Raw genomic sequence first — 18,085 nt, 5'->3', positions numbered from 1 at the left:
TTTAATCTATTCGGTAATATATACTAACTTTAAAAAAATCAAAGGTTCATAAAAGAACGGAACACTTTAACTAGATCATAATTGCAGCAATAGGTGCAACTAGTGAAAAGCGAAGTACGCGATTAAAATGGAAAATGAAAGTGAAAGGTTAAAAACGAATTTTGATCAAAACCGTCTAGTGAGAAATATTTTTCATTCAGAGCAGATCGAGTAATGATAACTATTATATATGCTTAACTTAGTAGTGAGAGTTTATTGCGAAAACAAAAACTATATTATTTTGAAAAGAGCTTGAAATCCCTCAAAAATGGTGGAAGGTAGAAACTGAATGTGCACCATTGGAATCACCATTGTTGGAAATCATGAACTGAAGACCTTTTTTCAGTTCCCCACCTTGACTCCTTTTTTCCATTTTTTCCCCAGGGTTGACCATATTCGTACCAGCGGTCGGAAGACATTGGAAGAAGATGATTTAATGGAATCACAGTATCTGGTTCCCTTTTTAAATTATAGAAGAGATCACGTCACGGCAAAGTGCAGTTTTCTGCCATTTTGAGCCACGAAACATCAGTTTTGCCCCCAAATAGGACCAAAACACAAGGAGATTCCATGATATCTTGAAAAATAAGGAAACTTACGTTTTGCATTGATAGCAGTGATGTGTTTCCTTTGTTTTTCCTTTTTTTGCCAGGGTTAACAGGATACCTCAAAACCGTAGATAGATCTTTAATGGCTTATTGGATACTAATGCTCATATCTAAGTTTCTTTCTTCTTTTTTTTTTAATTTGTCTTGTTAATTCGTCTTGTTTTTTTTTTTTTACTCTATCGTAAAATGCCATATGGTACAAAAAGTGGCACTTGTTTGGTGTCGTTTGTGAAGTGTATTGTCTATGAAGCATAGCCAAGATACCCGTGTAACCTCAATGGTCGAAAAGCCATCATCAAACGTTTACAATCCCCCTCTTGCTTACTCCTCTCCCAGCCCCCTTAATAAGTAAAAACCAAAAACGCGTCTTGAAATAAAAAGTCCCTAAGAGAAAAATTCATTTATTCCTGTTTATTTCCATGAAAATATTTGGTTTTTTTGCTGCAACTTCTTAAGGATACTGATGATGCTACACCCGTGAGACTCTATGTGACAAAGTTGCACATATTTTTGTAGGAAAGTTTAAAGGGGGTAGGAAGTAAAACTTATGTTTGTGTATTCTATTTTAGCAAAACTCATTTTGGCTTCTTTACTTAGGTTCGTCGGCTAAGTTACACAAAGATTGTTTTATAAGGTCTATTGTGTAGATAAAAAAAAACTAAAAATGAACAAAAATCAATCTAAAAAAAAAACCTTGAGCAAGCAAAGACCGAATTTGAAAGTTAAATTGGCAAAAGTTATTGTATCGCAAATTGTGCAAAATATATCTATGGAACTAGTTGGAATAAACTGACTTGTGGTATTTCCCTACATTTGTAAAATTCTAAAAATCAGCGCTTTTTTGTAAGCTAAGATTGCTTGATTTTTCAGGGTTTAAATAAAAAAAAAAGTTTTTTTTAACTGAAAGTAAGGAGCGACATTAAAACTTAAAACGAAAAGAACTTATTTCGTATATGAAAGGGGCTTTGCCTACCTCAACGCCTCGCTCTTTACGCTAAATTTTTTTATTGTATTAAAAAATAAAGTTTGAGACAGAGTCAAACTTTACTGTAAAGAGCGAGGCGCTGAGTTTTTAATGTCGCTTCTTACTTTCAGTTAAAAAAAAACTTGTTTTTTTAATTTAATTTCTGATCGTTTTTGAATTAATGCAGCTTTGATTTTGGCTACCGTACATGAATAATTAAAACGAAATTTCCGTATTAATTTTACTTTTTTTGTGTTTTAGCTAAATTGCTTTTTTCGAAATTTTGATCTGACGTAACTTACGAATTAACTTACGTAACGAACTTCTGTATCGTAAATTTTTATTGCGTATATTCGGGGATTCGCCCCCTAGTCAATACCTCGCTCTTTACGCTAAGTTCAAATTTTGTTACAATTCTTTAAGAATGACCCCTTAATCACAAAGGTCGTTAATTTGAATAAACAGATCTGATGAAAGTACATAAAAAAAACTTTAGCGTAAAGAGCGAGTTAATGACTAGGGGGCGAACCCAATCATATACGTAATAATTTCTATTGGTTTTAAGTTTTAATGCTACCCCTTACTTTCAGTTGAAAAATTTGTTTTTTTTCATTTGATTTCTGATCGTTTTTTTTTAATAATGCTGGGAAATCCGGCGCCCCCTTCATAGTAATGGCCCTTCCGCCATGAATAATTCCTCCATTGAAAGATCCTCCCACATAACACCCGACCCACTCATCCCCAACTATCAGGAAAAACCTCCCCTGAAAACTTCTGTGTACTTCCCAATAACCAATACTATATGTAAAAATTGGGCGAAGTTTATAGCTTGCAGACCTTCCCCCGGGGACTGTGGGGGATTAAATCATCCTCAAAGACATAGTTATTGTATTTTTTTACCATGCTGAACAAAATGGCTATCTCAAAATTTTGATCGGGTGACTTTGGGGAAAAAATGAGCATGGGAGGGGGCGTAGGTGCCTTCCATTTTTCTGGTCACTTAAAAAGAGCACTAGAACTTTTAATTTCCGTTCGAATGAGCCCTCCCGCAGTTTCCTATGACGACTGGGTCAATACGATCACCCCTGGAAAGAAAAAAAAACAAATAAACACGCATCCGTGATCTTTCTTCTGGAAAAAATACAAAATTCCACATTTTTGATACGCTGAATCTGATGATGGGATTTTCATTAAAGTCCTATGTTTTTAAGGGGGTGTTTACCCCTTTTTTCGAAAATAAGGCAAATGTTCTCAGGTTCTCCCGCGTAACTTTTGATGGGTAAGACTAAACTTGATGAAACGTATATATTTGAAATCAACATAAAAATCTGATTCTTTTGATGTATCTATTGGTATCAAAATTTTGTTTTTAGATTGTCGGTTACTATTGAGCCGGGTCGCTCCTTACAGTTGGTTACCACGAACTGTTTGATTATAATTGTATACTCAAAATTACTGTTGTCTTTGCCGGTGAAAGACTATTGAGAGCCTTATAAATTAGGTTTTTTTTTTCTTCTTCAAGTGACTTGTGGCCTTTTCTGCTCCTACATAACCCTGCTTTTTTGTGTTGGCTTTGTGCTTTCATCAAAGCGCTATTTTATAGAATTTTGCAAATACAGGGATACATCTCAGTGTATTTGAGCTGGCTTTGTAGATGCATCTTGTGTAATCTGCAAAACAATAGTTTTTTTTCCGTTTGAAGTTTTAACTTCACTCCTTACTTCCGAAAGAAAAACTTTTTTTAATTAATACTTTTGAAGGATAATGCAGGTGAAGCTATAAATTGAAAAAAGCGTATAAGAAGAATAAATTGAGAAAAAACACATTCGCTGTTTAATACCATTACTAAAAGAGGACCCTCAAGCAGAAATATGAAAACTCGCAATCTCAGTGATAACGGCCTTCCAAAACTAAAAATAGCTGTCGATATTTGATAACACGGACCCATTTAAGGCAGCTAGAGGGTATTTTAACATGAATAAGAAGTTTTCTTATCCAAACCTGATCTTAACATGTTAATAGAGAACTTGGGTATTAGAGATATATCATTAGAATAGTCAAGATGGTTTCCAGTTCCACACGTGGAGTGGTTTTCAGAAAATTGGCAATATCAATTCTTATATAAAAAGAAAATGGACTTTGGAGGCATTTCATCGAGTCAAAAAATAATCGCCTATCGATTGATATAAAATATTTTCTTATTTTAGTAATTTTAGGGGAACCGTTAACTATCTTCTGTTTCATTATTTCCCGGAACAGAGTATAATATGTACCATCAATTTCCCTTCCCTTTATAAGGTCAGACATCGATTGCTCAAGTCTTGCTTTCTTTTTTTTATTATTTTGTTATTAAAAACGTCAATGCTTTTCGTCATATCGATATATGTTGCCTCATTGTTAATTCTTAATTTTATCATTTATATAGGAATTAGTTGACTGTGCCTTTATAAACGAATTGCTTTCCGAAATGACCGTTGATGGGTTCCGAGCTGTTCTTAAACGACTTCTAGCAATCTGTGTCGACTTTGGTAATATGAGCTCTCAGCGTGAGCAGGATATGCTTGATTTGGAAACAATGCTTAGTCAGGTAATAATTTCACTTGTATTTCATCCTTTTCGAGACCAGATGTGTTTATTTTTAGTTTTTTCTTTGCTTGGTGGGAGGTCGTTTTATTTAACTTCGAGAATTCATCACTCCAACTTGAAAATGCTGGTTAAGGATGACGTATCGCGTATGCTAATGCAATATCGGCAGTTGATTGGGGAAAGTCCCGTAGAACATAAAATTATACTGGCCACTTCGTGAACACCGGGATTTTTAGGGGGGGGGGGGTTTACGAAGGAAAGAGCCAGAAAAGAGGATTCATGTGAAAATATAATCGCAGTTGACTGGGGAAAGTCCCGTCGAACATAAAATTATTCTGGCCACTTTGTAAATACTGGGATTTCGTTAGGAGAGGGGGGGCATTTTTGAAAGAAAGATCCAGAAAAGAGGATTCGTATGGAAACACTGTCGGTGTTGATTGGGGAAAGTCCCGTGAAACATAAAATTATACTGGCTACTTCATGAATACCGGGATTTCTTTAGAGGAGGGGGGGGGGATTCTCGAAGGGCAGAGCCAGAAAAGAGGATTCGTATGGCAACATAGTCGGAGTTGATTGGGGAAAGTTCCGTGGAACATAAAATTATACTGGGCACTTCGTGTATACCGGTATTTTTAGAGGAGGGGGCATTTTCGAAGGAAAGAGCCAGAAAAGTGGATTTGTATGAAAACATAGTCCCGTTTTATTTATTTCTAAAAGGCTGGTAAAATCTAGAATGTTTCATATGCATGATTTAAAATAATTTTTATGTTTATTTTGGAAGGGCATTTATTTTATTGCAATTACAGTCTCTCTTTTTCTAATAGTGGGCCAGTCAACGGAACAATAATTTACATTTTTCATATTCTTTTTTTTCGCTTCCCATTGACAAAACATATATCCAAGTGTACTTATATAATGTATGATCACCTCTTATTTCGTGGGTTCTTGTAAGAGGTTGTGTGACGTTTTTTGGCACTTTTCAAATTTGGAAATGGTCCCGCAGAGCCCCATTAAGGGGATGGTGTGCCCTGACTAGTCTTGCTGTTATAGTTTATCCCCAGACTGAAACACCGTAAAAAAAATAGTTTACTTCTAAATTTTCCCATGGCTCAAACCAACTTATAGGTATTAACCAGGAATTTTGCATGATGTTCGGAATTTTTAAGTGTATTCCGCCTTCACAGCTGGAAGCGTTTGAAGTATTTTTTTGGTCCAATCGCATTTGGCTTAGCTAGCCAGTATTTTATCTGATATTATCCCTTTCTATTGTTGTGCTGGTTTTACAATTAAAGTATAAAGTCGTTTATCAGAGGAAAGTCTTATGTGAGCCTCGAAAAGTCTAATTTCTTACCCAAATTCTTCAAGCAATTTGTGCATAAGCTACTTATTTTCTCCTTATGTTTGAAACCGTTTCTACTTCCATAATGGGCGCCCATAAGGGAGGGGGGCGCCCGTCCCCCCTGGCTGAATGATGTTGCCTTATTTTATATTTTTGTTCTGAGATTTCTATTGTATGGCATTAAAAGTGCCAATTAGATGAGGTTTGCCCCCCCCCCCTGGAATTCAGCTTATGGGCGCCCATGCTTCCAATCTACTTACGTTTTTATGAATGGAATTCAGCTTATATATATATATATATATATATATATATATATATATATATATATATATATATATATATATGTATATATATATATATATATATATATATATATATATATATATATATAGATATATAGTATATAATATATATATATATATATATATATATATATATATATATATATATATATATATATATATATATATATATATATATATATATATATATATATATATATATATATATATATATATATATATAGTATATATATATATATATATATATATATATATATATATATATATATGTATATATGTGTGTGTATATATATATGTGTGTGTGTGTGTGTGTGTGTGTGTGTGTGTGTGTGTGTGTGTGTGTGTGTATATATCTATCTATATATATATATATATATATATATGTGTGTGTGTGTGTGTGTGTGTGTGTGTGTGTGTGTGTGTGTGTGTGTGTGTGTGTGTGTGTGTGTGTGTGTGTGTGTGTGTGTGTGTGTGTGTGTGTGTGTGTGTGTGTGTGTGTGTGTGTGTGTGTGTGTGTGTGTGTGTGTGTGTGCGTATATATCTATATATATATATATATATATATATATATATATATATATATATATATATATATATATATATATATATATATATATATATATATATATATATATATATACAATGAGAACAGGAGTACAACGAGAACATGATTTTTTTTTTTTTTTTTTTTTTTTTTTTTTTTTTTTTTTTTTTTTTTTTTTTTTTTTAGGAAAAGCAAAATAATGTAATACACCAACAATTGCTACAACATGTTTTGGTGAACTCAGATATGGAAGTGTATAACATGATTGAAGAGGGGGGCGAAGTCATTAACGGAATTTCTAGCTTAGATGTGTGTGCAAATTCTTCCCTTACTTATACAACTCCAAGCTCTACCCAATCTACGTAAGTATCCTTCAGATTTTTTATTTTTTTTTTTTCATATAAGCCAACTTGGATACGAAGAAATAGAGTCCAGAGGAAAGAGCACTATTTAGCCTATTTCTATATTTCGATGCACAATAAAGAGAGAAAACACATTTATGCATTCCTCAAGTAGTTTTTGATTCTAACCAAACTTGGTATTTGAAGAATTGTGACATTTTCCATTACAAATCTGAGGCTAATATTTTGATATAGAAGGCCGAACTTGAAATATATTCAGTAAATATTTCACAATAAATGTTTGCCACCAAATTTGGGATTCAAGGATTCTTTAGCTTGTTTATTTCAAGGTTAAATTTCAATTTTGCAATATGCAAGTCTAAAATAATTACGTGAATTTTCTTACCACCACTTGTGCCTGCATAGCCACTGTTACCCTTAATTAGCGTAAAACCTATTAATCACCATAAATACAAAAACTACGCCGATTAAAACCGAACAGAAATTGGCTCTTTAAAAACATTGTTTTTACATGAAAATTATTTCATGGTAAGTAATCATGAACTTGGACATGACAGTAAACTCCTAAGTCCATGATAATGTCGATTTGTATACTCGAATCTTCGCCCCGTTTTCTTAATTCTATTCCTCCTGAAATTTCTGTATTCCCCTTTAACTTACTTGGCGTCACAATTTCTTCTAGTTTAAAGTTTGATATCCATCTCCCACCTTAAGCTCTTAAATAAATTTATTCTCCCCCTTCCCCTTCCCTAAGGGTTTATACTTTATTTGTCCGCCTGCATCTCGAATATGCTTGTCCGGTTTGGCACCCTGGTATCTCCCTCGAAGACAAAATTTGAATCTATCCAAAAAGGAGCCTTGCGAATAATTTTCAAAGAAGGCAAGGTGCCATATTCTGCTTCTAAGAAAAGCGAGGTTTAAAACCTTTGAGTGCTGAAGGGTTACGTTGTGCTTCCCTTTTGCAAAAAAAAAAATGCAATAACAAACCCTCGCACGGAAAGCGTTTTTCCCAGACGTCACTTTCCATCCAGATTACGGCCGCCTCGAGCTGTTTCTGAGCCCATCTCTATTTTGACCCCATTCGCTGCTTTACCTCTAGATATGAAAAAACTAGGGTCCCCTTCTTTACAGAAAAGTGAACAAAATATCCCGCTAGTTTCTCCTTTCTTATTGGATGGTGGTGCTGCCCAGATTTTCGCTTTTATTCGCTTGTTGTGCCCTTCCCCCTCTCTCTCTTTTCAGTTTTTGTGTTTATTCGTTTTTTTACGTTTATTTTACTTTTTTAACGTGTAGTTATTTTATTTCTTTTTATTTAATCTAACCAGTCTTTATCTTTTTCGAATTTTTAATTGATATTTTACAGTTAAATTATGGACAAACGAATGATTATTCATTTTGATTTTTCTTTTCTGTTGTCGTTTTGGCATTCGTTGCCAGTTTTCCAGCTTTCGCGTTTTTTGTGATATTTTTTACTCCGAAGTCCGAATTCGGCCATGCGGGACTTGTGATAGTGATTTTTTGAAACAAATATCTTTTCTCCTTTTTCCCCACAGAAGTTATACTAGCCTCTCTCCTAAATAGTTGGTGCATAGCTTGTACCAACTATTGTGCAACACTTACAACTGCACTATTGTAAGTGCAGCACTTACAACTGCACTATTGTTAGTGCAGATCTTACAACTGCACCATTGTAAGTGCAGCACTTACAACCGTTATAATAACTTTGTAAACGAACTATAATAACTGTTTATTTTGTATGGACCACGTATTTGTTGAGGGGTGAATTCTCCAGCGAACGAAAGTGTGACTGCTTAAACTAGGAGGCTTTTTAATAGCCTTAAATCGATTTGCTATCTCAAACTTGTCAGATTTTTTCAGCTATCTAAAAAATTTGCACTCTGTTGCGATCTTATTTGTTGCGTGAGAAAGGCACTATAAATTACCACTGAATTTGGTTATTTAACATTCACGGGAATCTCACTTATATGTTTTTTTCTCCTTTTTCTAGAACTATGCAGATTATCTTATTCTTGTAGCGTAGCTGTGTCAGCCTCAGGTGGCTTCGTGCTGCGATGAGTTGTTAGTAGTAGTAGTATTTTAAATGGAAACAAGGCTTGGGTCATTTCTTAAGACTCTCACTGAAAATTGAGGAAGAAAATCTTTCAAACAGTTCGTGACAACGCTGTACGTAAGGAGCGACCCGGCTCAATAGTAACCGAAACTCTAAAAAACGTAATTTTGATACCAATAGATACATAAGAAGAATCATATTTTTATGCTGATTTCAAATATATAAGTTTCATCAAGTTTAGTCTTACTAATCAAAAGTTACGCGCCTGAGAAAATTTCCTGATTTTCGAAAAAAGGGGGAAACAACCCCTAAAAGTCATAGAACTTTAATGAAAATCACATCATCAGATTCAGCGTATCAGAGAACCCTACTGTAGAGGTTTTAAGCTCCTATGTGCAAAAATGTGGAATTTTATATTTTTTGCCAGAAGAAAGATCACGGATGCGTGTTTATTTATTTGTTTGTTTTTTATTTCCCCAGGGGTGATCGTATCGATCCAGTAGTCCTAGAATATCGTGAGAGGGCTCATTCGAACGGAAATTAACAGTTCTAGTGCCATTTTTAAATGACCAAAACAAATTGGAGGGCAGCCTGTTCCGCTCCCACCCTCATTTATTTCTCAAAGTCACCCAATCATAATTTTGAGATTGGCATTTTGTTCAGCACAGTCGAAAATTTAATAAATATGTCTTTGAGGATGACTTAATCCCCCATAGTTCCCGGGCGAAGGGCTGCAAGTTATAAACTTTGCCCATTGTTTACATATAGTATTGGTTTTTGGGAAGTATACGGGCTTTTTCCGGAGGGATTTTTTTTCTAGTGGGGGTTCGGGGTCGGAGTAGGGGTTACGGGGGAGGATCTTTCCATGGAGGATATTTCCTTGGGGGAAGGGATATTTCTATGAAGGGGCGCCAGATTTCCCAGCATTATTTAAAAAACGATCAGATATTAAATAAAAAAACAAGTTTTTTTTCAACTGAAAATAAGGAGCAACATTAAAACTTAAAACGAACAGAAATTATTACGTATATGAGGGGGTTCACCCCCTAGTCAGTACCTCGCTCTTTACGCTAAAGTTTTTTTAGTACTCTCAAAACAGACATCTACTCTATATAAACAGCCTTTGTGATTAAGGGGTTTGTGATTAGGACAAAATTCGAACTTTAGCGTAAAGAGCGAGGTATTGACTAGGAAGCGAACTCCCTAATATACGTAATAAAAACTTACGAGTATAGAAATTCGTTGCGTAAGTTAATTCGTAAGTTAGGCCTACGTCAGAACAAAATTTCGAGAAAGCCAATTAGCCAAAAAAAAGCAAAATTAATATGCGAATTTCGTTTTAATTATTCATGTACGGTTAGCCAAAATCAAAGCTGCATTAATTCAAAACCGTTTAGAAATTAACTAAAAAAAAAAGTTTTTTTTAACTGAAAGTAAGGAGCAACATTAAAACTTAAAACAAACAGAAATTTTTCCGTATATGAAAGGGGCTGTCCCCTCCTCAGTGCCTCGCTCTTTACGCTAAAGTTTGTCTCTGTCTCATACCTTTATTTTTTAAAACAATAAAAAACTTTAGCGTAAAGAGTGAGGCGTTGAGGAGGGGACAGCCCCTTTCATATACGGAATAATTTCTGTTCGTTTTAAGTTTTAATGTCGCTCCTTACTTTCATTTAAAAAAAATTGTTTCTTTTGGTTAATTTTCCAACCAAGGAGCGATTCCCACACAATGCACTGTTAATCGTGACCTAAAACTGTCTTCCAAATGTCTTATTTAGTTGATTTGTTCTAAATTTAGATCATGTGGCTACATATTATCTATAACATTAATATAAGCATCAATAATAGGACATGTTATATGACTTTCACAGTGTGATCTGATCACGCCTTCAAAAGTGAGTGTCATGTTCAGAAAAAAATCTATTCAGAATGTATTGTTGATTTTCGTATATCTTACGGTACGGACTGTTCAATATACGGGCAACTGAAAAAGCCTAAATCCATCGATATGGGAATAGAGGTGAATCTAAATTATGGAATTTAACGTCTTTTGAATTACCACTTGCAGCAGACACTTTTGTTCCATTGTAATCAAAATTCCGCTTTTTAGAGTTTGGGTACCTATGGACAAGGGTCGTGCTTTACCGTCCATTACCACCAACATTTCCACACCGGCTCCAAACGCTTCTCTTGTTTCAGTTAAGGTTAGTTAGATTGTCTGAAAATACCAAATTAACATGCTGAATTTTGATAAGACATTTGAATGAGTTGATAATCTTTTTTCCATTTTAATTCATCATTAGTTAATGTTTCTAAGCTCACAAGGTCCTTAGGACTACAATTTCTCATTTCTACAAACTGATTCGATTACTGAATATACTTGAATCACAAGGTAATGCGTTAATAATTTGCTTCATAGTTTTTTTTCTCTCTCTATTTTTTATCTGTAGTGTTTCTTTTGTGTATTCTGCTGTATCATTTACTGTAGATGTGAAATAATGTGTTTCCGGTTTAGTAACAAATAAAGTATCTGTTTATCTGTCTAGAGAAAAATACCTCAGGGAGAAGAATTTTCGAAAGATTTCTTGAATTTTTGTTGCAAATGCTGTAACCTTCTTCTCTTTACAAAATTCCTTCTTTTAATTTTTCTTGTTTGAAAGTTCTCTATCACATTTGCAGTTATTAATTATGACCTTCCCAGTCGCTCTACTCCATGTAAAATAGAGTACAAATTGGGTGTATCAAAACTTAGAAAGTAGCATAGGTATATATTGCTTTTGTGCTTCCAATTGCATCAACTAATTTTAAGAATTGCTTTAAAGATCATGTCTGGCATCACCGTCTACATCTAACGTACCACCTTCACCCTGCACTGAACGCAAAGCCCGTCGCTATGCCGCTGTTCCAGAGCTGCTCCTGTATGGAAAGTCAATTAATAAGCCTTCTGGCTCTACTTCTGCAACAGACATTCCAAGTGTAGTACAAAGTAGTTCAAAGCTTAGTAGTTAAGATGTCTATTTAGTTCCGCCATCTGTGCCTTAATTTTTCGTTTTGTTGAGCTGCGAGCTCCTATAGTTTAGAGAAATAACTTTTTAGCTTAGATATATCGAAGAGTGTGGATATTCGTTGACAATCTTCAACTTGTGATTTTGTATCGGTGAATTTTTTGCTTTTGGGGATTTGGAAAGATTTTTAATGTTATATTTTCGAAGGAGACCATTTTAGCTAAGTAAAATCATATCCTAAACTAGCAACGTTCGAAAATTAGGACTAGTCAACATCTTGCAGTATCTACAAAGAATCTTTATGTTTACATTTTCATTTAAAATTTAGTATAATACATTCATGGCTAATTCGATATATTTAGGTATATTTTTTTTTATTACTTTTAATAACGATTTAACAAAATTTCAGGAGTTAAGAACCCTAGGTCGAAATGTTGTTTCGATCTGACTAAATTTACATTATCTTTTATCATCCTATACAGAATTATTTTGTTGCATATGGCTTATGGATTCTTTCCAATAATTTAATTACTCTCCCTGCACAAGTATCACTAAATCGCATCTGCCAGTGTGTGCTTTCAGCCCAATTATCATTTAGCTTAAGCATAATATAGGTAATTTGATACTTATGGCGAAATCGTATTTCTTTACCGATATTATAGTTTATGACAAAAATGGCTTATGATAATTGCTGTTAATGTGAAAAATTGTTGAAAATATTTGATTCAAATATCTTAAAATAGTCAAGATACTAAATAGCGCTATCATATGTAAAATCCATGTGTCTTTTCCTTATAAGCAGAATAACTGAACTCATTTGATATAATTATACCGTAAGCCAGATAAGAGATAAGAGACCAGATAAGAGAGTATCAAACTATGAATGGTTAAAGAATAATCTCATGACACTTAATTTTATCGTGTGAATTCCAGCAGTGGCGTAATTTGTGGGGGGCAGTGGGGGGCAAACCGAGGTCTGAGGAGCGTAGTTTTCCTCCTGCCCCATAGCAAATTACGCCCCTGAAATCTAGTGATGAGACATTTCTTGGTCAAAGATTGCTAAACCATCTGGCGCCAGCTACTAGTACCTTGCAGCGAACTTTTCGGCAGCTCGTGGTGGATTTTCAGACACATTCTGTGACGAAGGGTGGGGGGCTGAAGTTATATTGGCAGTTCACAAAACCTTACATTGCAAGCAAGTTCTATCATACCTATAAAATCTTTATTAATAAGGAATCACCAAAAATCATAAACCATCAATAAGCTTCAGCATTAATCAATCTTCTTGGGTTAGACCTAAATCTTTCCAAGATATTATGGATAATTGCTTCTTGATGGACTTTTATTCTGTCATTCCAGCTGTTTATTTCCAGCTTTTTCAACCATCTACCTTTTATCAACTGCTTTTTTAACCATCTACCTTTTTTTCAACTATTTTTTCAACCATGTCTAGTGTAAATTTGAAGATCTAGCTTGCGGTGGCTAATCCGATTTGCGCAACTCATTTCAAGGCTCTGATCCACAAAAAAAAAATTGTGATTCGCGCATCTGCCCTTCAGTATACCTTGTATATCTCTAAGAAGTTTTTATTTCTGAAAGCCATGTAATTAAAACTGATATTTTCTCATTAAATTTTTGCTTGTTGTTTTTGAATGAAAACAAAAGAAAACGTAATCTGATACATACTAAACAGGGTTGCCAAAGGAACGCAAAATGGTGTATTGTTCTTGCAAATTGTCTGCTTTGAATATTTGAAACAGAAGCTGATTTGCGTTTTTTTTTATTTTCCGTCGCTTTTTTTTTCTTTCTTTCCTTTTCTTTAAATGACAAGTATGCTCTAAAGATTAACGTGATGTCGTCACCATATTAGGTATTATTGTTTTAGTTGCCTCATTTTGAACTCTTTTGATTTTCCTCTTAGAAATTATGAGTGCTTAGCTCCTCAGGAAACGTTGTGCTTCTAAATATACCAAAGTACTGAACTATCAAACATTTATTAACTCTGAAGTGTTTCGCAGTTTCCTTTTTTATTTTATTTTTCTTGCATAAGCTTATGATATATTGTCATCATAAACGATTAATCATTTAGCTCGATTCCGAATTTAGTAAATTTTGAAGTTTTTTTTATTATTATTACTACGACTTACTTCATTGTTGACACTTGTAAATAATTGAGTAAACTCAAACCAACTGTTTTGTATTTTATGACTGTCTTGTTGTAGTACTTGTTTAGTCAAAATTAATTAATTCGATTATTTGTTACACCTTAATTTAACGAATTGTCGGGTTTTTTTTTGGTTTTTTTTAATAACAGGTAATCATGAATGAATGGCACAATTTGATTGGAATGACTTATTTTTTCTTCTTGGAATAAGACTGAGACAAACTTGTGTATCGTTCTTAACTTTTCAGGTTGTTTCCGTAAAAAATTAGCTTTCGATATTTTTTTTTCTCTTTTTGGTATCGATGTTTTTTATGCTTTTTCCCCTTAAAACGCTGGTACAACCAAGTCACGTCTATTCTTTAGATTATGATAATTATAATTTATAATTCTTTTCAAATAGGTTGTGTAAGAAAAGAAACCTTGTCAATAGAAACCAAAACTCTGAACAAAGGAGATGTTGATGATAATATCTGAATGATTATAAGTATGTGAAATTCAGTAAGTTTAAATTTACCCATCAATAATAATCAGAAGAAAATCTGCGTAATTTTACAAAAGGTGGAAACACTCCCCAAAATAGGTGCGACCTTGATGAAAATTACACCATGAAATTTTAACATGTCCAAAAAACTGTCGAGTGGATATATCAAGCACCAATCTTTAAACTGTACGAATTGTTACTAATAAGGATAGCTACAAATTCTTGTCCCAACAACCCAGGCCTTTACGGCACAGTTCGACTTCTTTGAAGGCGGAATAATCTAAAAAAAAGATGAATGTGATAAAAAGTTATAGTTTTTGTCTAATGGTTATTTGTTTGTATTCACTCTGAATAATAAAACTCTCGGTTTGATGGTATGAAAGCCAATCGGAAAACAATCACTTGCGATTATCCACTGGCTATATTTTTTGCTTTCTTAATTGCTTTCACAAATCGCTATTCAAACTTTTGTGTAAAGAACATGGGTAGAGGGAGCGGCAACCTTCTTAAGCATAGACATTTTGTGTTCATTTAATCACGCTCTTTACCTTTACACGAAAATAACATATTATTCTTGCTAGATGTTTCATATTCGACAGGTAATTGTGCAAAAAATGAAATAAAAAATCATTAGGAAGAAACCTGTTTAGATTAGTTAGCGTATATGCAGACGCCACTCAAAGAGGTTGCTTGGTGGGCTTTTTCTTTTTTATCTGGCCACCTTTGTGGGCTCTCTTACGATGGACAATGATTTGGGACTGCGATTCTAGATAATAAAGTAAGCCTCTATCGTCAAATACGTTTAATACATGGTGTGCGACTTATAATCCACATCTTCAAGTGAAAATGTTGACGTTAACGCCATGTGTTTGGAACTAACAGACGGTAAAATGATCTCTGATTATTTCAAATTGTACGGAAAACATATCTTTCCTTGTTTTTAAGCTAAAGAGTGTGCCCTCTTTTTTTTCATAATCCAGTATGGATATCAACCTTAAAATCAAGCCCTAATCTTTGGCACTACATTTTATATATTCCAAAAGTGTAGAAACAAATCTTAAAAGATTTTCTTGGCTGGTAAGACATTTTTCATTTAGACTAGGATATTACACTCCCTACCAATCAAATTTAAAGTGGTTACCCGGTTCACTATTTGTCGTAGTATAAATTTATATTTGATATATCCTTCATTTGTAATTTTTTTAATCCCATCAGTGGACTATGAATGTTTATATAATTATTATTTGTATGGCATTAAGGAGTTGTGAGTTAGTATACTACATGAGTTGGACATTTGAGGCCTGGGGGAAAACACTATTTCTATCCTCTTGCTTTGAAATGAAATTTCCCGTTTTTCGTTGAAGGTTCTGTTCTGTGTGTGGACAAATTTATCTTGAGGCATAATTCTATATAGGCCTATCTGTCATTAGCAGCTTTGAGCTTAAGCAAGTTATATCCGAAGCCATTTAGAACGCAACCAAAATGCCTTGTACCTATTTTGTGGGGTTTCTCTGAAATGTTCCGGACCACTATAATAATTGCAAAGCGACTTATCAGGGGGGACTATATCTCTTTTAGCTAAATCCGCTTTGCTTTAGTCCGGTGGCTCTCAAACTGGAGGATATATCCCTTTGAGTGCATAAAACATATTGCGAATTCTGAATTTTCTTTTTCAATTGTAAGACTTAGCTATGAACAACAAATTTTATTTTATGTTAAATATATTTCAATGAAGTGTGTTTGTGCAAAAGGAATGGTTTTAACAGTTCCGACAAGTGTATGTGCAATGATGGTAGAATACTGCGAGTACATAACTCAAAGCTCCTTATGTGTTTGGATGATTGATAAGCCTGGGGTTGGGGATAGGGCCGCAGATCACAGGTACTCTCCAGTGCTATGTTATTGACCTTAGTCATTTTGACAAATCTATTGAATGTTAGATTAAACTGTTACTTGTTTTTGCCTTAGTCAATCTAACTGTTTCTAATCGTTAGAGTTGTGAATCGTGCATATGCGTTTATTTATCCGTCCTAGTTTACATTCCTGTTGTCCAATAATGTCAAATTATATCCTATAATTAAGGTGTTTTTGGAGCTAATTTGTTAATTTTTGCTATTTTATAAGTATGGCTACTAAATTGTCTTAAACACTTAAACGTCGTTAGAAGCATGTTTGTACTAAGAAAAATCCCAGCCTATATTTTTGAATAAACTTTGTTAACACCAACACTTTATAATTTATGTTATGAATATTCTATAGAATAAGTTAGTGTTCGTAGTTCACTGTGGAAACCTTTGAATCTATAAGATAGAAAAACATGTGGAAATAGTTTGATTTATGTTTTCGGCACTATTTTCCAGAGTGGTCCCTCTTTTAAATTATTCAGCAGCTGCAAATTTATACAAATTTTGCAAAGAAAAAAAGTAATGTATCTTAATTTTGAATTTTGGCATACTGAGACCGACCAATTCCCGGCGGAGGAGATAAATTTGTGTTGCCTCCAGTTGGTCATGAAATGTTTTATCAATTTTATCTGTTGCTCGAGCCTCAAATTGCATCCATGGGCTTTTCCATCCTCCCCCACTGTCGGGGTAATGGTGAGGGGATATAGCTTCGTAACTCTGTTCCGATTTTTCTCCAATCCATCTTGTTTCAAACTTCGACAGTCCCCAAGAAATTTCCATATTCTTACAGTAAAAAAGATACTACTCTTTGATAAACACTGGAAGTTGGTTTGATACACTGGAGTACATTTTGAATAAATTTCGTGTTTTATATGACTTATTATTATTGTTTTCCCCTTTTTTCATTTTAATTGGTTTGATGATTTGGCATGCATGATATCCAACCGGTCGCTTTTTCAAGCATCTTCTTGCTTTAGTTCGACTTTTTTTGACATTGAGTTTTTTTTTTTTTAATAAAAATTTATGAACCTGTACCTGAAATGAAACGTGACTTCCGAAATTAAAAATTAGATTAATGAGTATGCAGAAGTTATAGCTCCTGTGTTTTGTTTTATTAAGTTAGTTGTCTTGTGACTATCTATTGACTGAAAGAGCTCAGTATGCTTCGATTGGCTTGAAGGAGGTAAGCCGATGGTTTGACCCGTTGTCACACTGGATAATATGTTCACTGGCTTTGCTCAAAATATTGATGTTAGGCGTATCTTTTTGTGCCTGAAGCTATGGCTACCCAATTGGTAAAACAATCATCGGTACTTGTATGATATACCCCCTGCAGCTCAAGTTGTTCATGCATTGACACACTGTAAACCGGTTTCTTTCGCTAGTTTCTTTCAACTTAACGTAAGAAATGACAAAGAGAATTGGCAGAATAGATGGGAAATATATAGTTTTGGTATATATTGGCACATTAGGGGGGGGGGGGGAAAGTGTTTGGATAGTGTGAAGTCAGAAAACAATTCTTACTTCATAATATCAGAACAATTGTAACTAACACATTTTGCATGCAGACCTGCTGTACTTTACCCCCATCCCACCCCTAATGTGTAAATATATATCCCAAATTTGTTTCCAAAGTATTATATTTGTATCATACTAAGGTATATTTTATTAGGATTAATCTAACTTCACTTCTTGAGCTGCTGGTGGTATATGAAACAA

General features: G+C 34.1%; 1 protein-coding gene across 1 annotated transcript in view; it reads left to right on the top strand.

Annotated features, from left to right (window-relative positions):
- Klp31E (kinesin-like protein 31E) overlaps nucleotides 1-17,352 on the top strand; it is a 145,943-nt gene extending 128,591 nt beyond the window's left edge. Inside the window, exons 12-14 of the mRNA XM_089096735.1 lie at nucleotides 4,037-4,198; nucleotides 6,569-6,744; nucleotides 11,635-17,352. Coding sequence (XP_088952861.1) covers nucleotides 4,037-4,198; nucleotides 6,569-6,744; nucleotides 11,635-11,821 — 525 coding nt within the window. The 3' untranslated portion in view covers nucleotides 11,822-17,352. The remainder of the gene's footprint in view (nucleotides 1-4,036; nucleotides 4,199-6,568; nucleotides 6,745-11,634) is intronic.
- Nucleotides 17,353-18,085: the final 733 nt, after the last annotated feature.

This window comes from Artemia sp. Qi Xiang Cuo, chromosome 11 (assembly GCF_049724085.1).
Source record: "Artemia sp. Qi Xiang Cuo chromosome 11, ASM4972408v1, whole genome shotgun sequence".
NCBI lineage: Eukaryota > Metazoa > Arthropoda > Branchiopoda > Anostraca > Artemiidae > Artemia > Artemia sp. Qi Xiang Cuo.
The sequence above is the reverse complement of the archived record's forward strand: the minus strand, read 5'-3'. Positions and strand labels throughout refer to the sequence as shown.